Here is a 6,023-nt window from a genome sequence, read left to right on the forward strand (position 1 = left end):
TGCCTCGGGGTCCTTCGGCTGCCGTGCGTGGCTGCCGGATCGGGCCCCCGCCTGCTCAGTGTCTGGGCCCGAGGCGCTGGGGAGCCCCTGGCCCGGGCGGGCTCGTCCTGCGGCCAGTGCCCTCGGACCGGGGCCCCGCACAGCCAATGGGCCCCCCGCGGGCCGGGCAGCGCCCCCCGCCGCCAGGCCTGGCCTGGGCTCCAGCAGGCGCGAGGGGTGGCGCGCCCCAACCCTTTCACGCGGGGCCAGGAGCAGGAGTGGAGACGCAGGAACAGGACCGTCCTGACCTACATCGCCGCCGCGGCCGTGGGCATGGTGGGCATGTCCTACGCGGCCGTGCCGCTCTACCGCCTCTACTGCCAGGTCAGGGCTGGGACTGGGACAAGGACCCCCCCCGCCGCCAAGGACTCCCCCACCGGCCGGGCCAGCCCTCCCCTGCCCCGCCGCCAGGGACTCCCCCACCGGCCGGGCCAGAACTCCAGGAGGTTTAGGGATGCTGCAGAGATGTTGCCCCCCTTCCCTCTCCCCCTTTGTTCTAAGGCCACAATCTAGGCTTAAGGCGGTGTCAGGTACACACACTACCTGTGTCCCTATCCAGTGCAGGGACAGGCAGCCTGCGCCCACTCCTGTCCCGGCTGGGTCTGGCGCCAGGGAAAGCTCTCGCAGCAGGACGCTTGACTGCTAAGAATACCAGTGTGGCTGTGGTGGGCATTTCTTGGGCATGTAGAGAGCAGTGTAGGGTATATAGCCTAGGGTTCAGGTGGGTAGGGCACTCTCCCCACCTAAACCTTGACTCTGTCTACTTCATTGGCTCTCAAACTTTTTTACTGGTGACCCCTTTCACATAGCAAGTCTCTGAGTGCGACCCTCCGCCCTTATAAATTAAAAACACTTTTTTATAGGTTTAACACCCTTATAAATGCTGGAGGCAAAGCAGGGTTTGGGGTGGAGGTTGATAGCTTGTGACCCCCAATGTAACAACCTCGTGACCCCCTGAGGGGTCCTGACCCCCAGTTTGAGAACCCCTGGTCTACACTGTTATGTATACCTATGCTAGGTGGGCAAACAGTGTACATACTCTTCCCCCTGCCGTAAGCGTAGATGTACCCTAAATATCAGGGGCACAGGGTTCTCACTTCCCTCTCCTTGCTTCAGCCTTCTGCCCCATATATTTTAAATCAGTGCCATCCACTTACTGTTTATTGATTGTATTACCATAGCACCTAGGAGCCTAGTTAATGGCTAAGACCCTGTTACGCACTTGCCTGTTTGGTTTTTTTTAATTTTATTATTAGTTGTTGTTTCAAAAGGGCAGTGTAACAAAATTACTTGTTCCCTTTTGCTCCAGTTTGTTTACTGTGTATATGGTAATTTTCACTTTCCCCACTACAGTCTGGAACCTTTCGTAAAGGGGAAAAGAAAAAAAAATCAATGAAAAAGAAATAGATTTGGTCAGGGGACTCCTAGGGAAGAGTAGTACCTGACACTACTTTCAATTCTTCCTGAAATTGACTAGCTCTTAAGGTGGTAGTGTTACCTTTAACCTTCTTTCTACAGAGGTTGAAATTGGTATTTCAGGTACCAGAAAGTAAACATCAAGTTTTCAATTTTAATACTGCTAACTACAACTTTTCTTTTTCTAAAGGCTACTGGACTAGGTGGGTCAGCAGTAGCAGGCCATGATTCAGACCAGATTGAGACTATGGAACCTGTTAAAGATCGCATCATTAAGGTCACTTTCAATGCTGATGTGCATGCAAGTCTACACTGGAATTTTAGACCTCAGCAAACAGAAATATACGTAAGAAACTTACACAACAATTCATTTAGACATCATACAATGATTATCAAAGCTACAAAAAAACTTACAAAACTGAAAAATTGAGGCTTCAAATCTTAACTGTTTAAAACTTGTTCTATGTTAGCTTTTAATACATACATTAGCTCTGATCTTGAAAAGATTTAAACATGGGTATGAGCCTTTTTGGGATCAAGGCTATAGGTAGGTCTATTCATGGACTAAAGTATTTACAGCACCGGAGTCTTATTTTTCAGCACTCATTCAAATAATATTATTGAAGCTACTTTCATTTGAATTCATAAATGTGAATGACACAGATTCAAAGGATACTGTCGAAGAGATTTTGCATAATTTTAAAAATAATTGTAGGTTTTTGATTTCAATTTAAGGGGCAAAATCAAATGATTGAAATATTTTTACTTAGCAGATATTTGTCTTGGTTGCTGCTATACACATTGGTTTGTAGATTAGTTTCTTAGAACGTTGTAGAAAAGGTTCATAAAAGTTGCATGGGCTGCAAACAAGGGCAAAATCGCAAGTTGGGGCCCCAGTCTTGCAATTTACAACGCAGGTGGGCATTGAAGTCTGCAGGGCTCACGCAGGCAGGGCAAAGCAGTCCACCTCCACATTGTAAAGTACAGCACTGGAGCTTAGGTCAAGTAGGGCACTTGCTCTTCTTGTCAGTATTCTTGCATGATTATTTCTGTCTTGATTTTTTTTTTTTTACACCTTTAATAATATTGCTACTGTTTAAAACTGGTTACCAACATGGGCTCTTCTGAGGTCAGTCATGTTCCTTGATCAGTTTGTTTGAATTCATTATTGAAATTAGTGTTTTGATATTTTTTTCAACAGTGCTATTGGACTTTATATACCAAAGTGTATTAATCTGACATCTACAAAGACCCAATTTTGTATGGTGTCATAAGCCTCCAAAAAGGTGCTAAACTACTGAAGTCAATGGGAGTATGTCTACATAGCTCCCAGCAGCAAGCCTCCCAGCATGCTGTATAGATGGCATTTTAAAGTTTCAGCATGGGCTTTAGTCTAGGCTCTCGCCCCTCCCCCCCCCCCCCCCCCAAAAAAAAAGAAAAAGGCTTCAGAGCCCAAGCTCCATCCAAAGCCACAACTTCAAACCACGTGGGCTGTGTAGATATACCCTGGAAGTCCAATATCTTGTAGGATAAGATCCAAAATGTATCCATATTATGATTAACTTTGTGTGTGGATATTAAAGCTAGTTCTCAATACTGTTTTTAATTTACAATCGCTTTTCCAGATTCACTGATGTTGGAAATATAGGAAATGATAACGTGCAGTGAATCTGCCTTTAAGGCAGCTAAAAAAAAATTATCACTGGAATAAATTTAACAATGTAAGTCCTACAGAACTTTGTGAGAGTGGTGTAATGAACTTAAATTAAATACAATAATTGTATTTTTTTTTTTAAAACAGGTTGTACCAGGAGAGACTGCACTGGCATTTTACAAAGCAAAGAATTCTACAGACAAACCAGTAATTGGAATATCTACATATAACGTGGTTCCATTTGAAGCAGGACAATATTTCAATAAAATACAAGTAGGTGAAGTGTGTAACTCCAAGGCGCGTGAGGCAGTCTAGACTGGCGAACTGAAAAATTCAGTATTTCAAACATTATCCTTTTCCAAATGGGCATGCATCAATTCATCTATTTAGCCTAGGCTAAATCATAGAAGGCGGGTTCTAAAAGTCCCATTAGAGTGGCTCCCAGATGGACCACTAACGATCTTGTAGGCCCTTGTGGGTTGAATAGTCATAGGGTATTGATTGTTCACTTCAAAACTATTAAATACTTTCCTAATATAACTTTTCAATTTAAGCAGTTGCTGTAATTACCACTTAGTATTCATTCACCAGAGAGGGAAGATGATCTATGAATTACGAATAGGGGAGAAGTTTGTGTCATGGACCATATCTCTGTTAAACAATGTAAAAGAGAGAACCTGCTATCCCGTCACAATCACAGATCTCATTCCATTAGACATTTAAATTTATCAAAGTAGGAGCACTAGAGAAAACAGAACACTTAAAGGCTGTTTTTAACATGCAGTGTGTACATATTTGTTCTGTAACTGTTCCCACTTTCCACCATGTACAGTGCTTTTGTTTTGAAGAACAGCGGCTTAATCCCAAAGAGGAAGTGGACATGCCTGTATTTTTCTTCATAGATCCTGAATTTGCTGAAGACCCAAGAATGGCCAATGTTGATCTGATCACTCTTTCTTACACTTTTTTTGAAGCAAAAGAAGGACACAAATTGCCACTCCCAGGTTATCAATAATATACGATCTATACAACAAATGAGTAGTTTCTTTGGTACCTGGCAGCCAAATGATGTCAGCTTTGTAAAACACATTCTTCGAAAGACACAAGGAGGATATGAAACGCCACATGGAACTACTGTACAATATGAATTTGTATTTTAAATTATTAAACCATGGCAGATATGCTCTTAAAGTGTGATTTTATTCTACTTTCCATACAAGGACCAATGATGTTTCTGAACACACAGGAAAAGGGAAATCTTTGTAGCTAAGTGCAAATGGAAATCTTCAAAACAATTATCAGATTTAGCTTTACATTCAATTGATAGGAACAGATTTGTCCATTAAATCTCTGAGGGTATGGCGTTAATAATCTCCTCTGTTGATGGAAACCAGATAAGAAAACTGTTAATACCTGAAAATGATTAAGAGCTTACGGTACTTCAGAAGAAAGACAACTTTCATTGATCCTGTATTTTAGGTGAAAAGGAATACCCCTTACCAGCGAATATTCTACCTAATCTTGAGACCTCATGAGAGGAAACAAAATCAGTCTGGGGTCACTAAAGAATACTTACGTGGTACAGGAAAAGTTGATGATTCATTAGGACTCTCCCTTTTAAGATTGTACTGAATTAATAGTCTGACATAGACCAGTGGTCACTGCTGCTAGAAGTACTGTGTGTTGGATGTCATGCACAACAGAGGTCCTGACTACTTGTGGTTATTTTTCAAAAAAAAAAAAACTTGAGCTATTTGTTAGACAGGTACTTCTATTTTGGTGTTCAATTTTGGTAAGCAGCAGTAGTGTTGTGTACTGTTAAAGAGCTGCTGTTTCACCTCAGATGTGACTGCATTTTGGTGGTAGATGAAAATAATTTCTACATGAATATCCTATAGGAGAATTAGGCTGATTTGTGAAGTACTTAGATATCTTTGAATGAAAGATGGTATAGAAGCTCTTAATGGGTTATTTTTTATTGTGACATTATGGCAGTTTTGAACCAGAGCTTAATGTTTTGCATTGCTGGTTTCTACCTAAGCCCCAAAGGAAGTAGCAAAAGTGTTTACAGAAGACTCTCAAAGAAAGTGATGTAGCTTATCTAAAAAGCTGTCAGGAAGTACAATATTATATTAGAATGGTTCTTCCCTACCTGCCCTTCTATCTAGGTATTAATATGGCTTTCCACAATCATTAATGGATTTTATTCTCACAAGAGCCCTTTGACATAGGCAGTTATCCCCATTTTATGTATGGGGGAACCGAGGCAAAGGGTGGAAGAAGTGATATGCCCAAGCTCACACACAAATTGAACTCAGGTCTCAAATCCTACTCTAGTATCCTTTTCCCCCTAGACCATCCTTCCTACCCTCGCGTTAGTGCATGGGCTGTGATAAAAGTAATACCAAAAGTAGTATTTCAGAGTACAGACATCACCAGGAGGGGCACATTAGAAATCATGACAAAATATCTAATTGCTCTCATTTAGGTCTCTGCAAATTACATTTCTATATGATTTAAGAACAGTGCTATGCAGAGGAGCTCTTGTTGTTCCCCTGTCTCTATTTTTTGTGCATCTTTTACGTATATCCAAATTATTGGTTGTTTTTAAAATACTTGTTTTGAAAGAGACTTCCAAAGAACATTATTGTACTGTGTATTTACTGGCATCCAGTGTATCTTTTGTAATAACACAATGTGAAATCTGAACTAGACTGATTAAAAATATTATAATAGTTTTATGCTGAGTGTTACATTGTTCTGCATAAAATGATTTTTACTCTGTGTGGCGAGTCTGAGCAAAGCCCTGGCCTGTGCAGGATTGTAAATTCCAGACTGAAGGCCAAATCTTGGCCCCAGAGAAGTGTATGGAAATTTAGCTATTGACTTATTTCTTCAAATGTATACAACAAAC

General features: G+C 41.5%; 1 protein-coding gene across 1 annotated transcript; it reads left to right on the forward strand.

The window, feature by feature from the left end:
• Window positions 1–6: 6 nt before the first annotated feature.
• LOC112102179 (cytochrome c oxidase assembly protein COX11, mitochondrial) lies at window positions 7–5,818 on the forward strand (the record flags this gene model as incomplete). The annotated part of the gene is made up of 4 exons (XM_029912218.1): window positions 7–363; window positions 1,646–1,801; window positions 3,257–3,382; window positions 3,942–5,818. Coding segments are annotated over 4 exons (822 nt in total), but the record flags the coding sequence as incomplete, so codon positions are not given.
• Window positions 5,819–6,023: the final 205 nt, after the last annotated feature.

The sequence above is a fragment of the Terrapene carolina genome, unplaced genomic scaffold (genome assembly GCF_002925995.2).
Source record: "Terrapene carolina triunguis isolate 2854851 unplaced genomic scaffold, T_m_triunguis-2.0 Scaffold192, whole genome shotgun sequence".
Taxonomy (NCBI): Eukaryota; Metazoa; Chordata; order Testudines; family Emydidae; genus Terrapene; species Terrapene triunguis.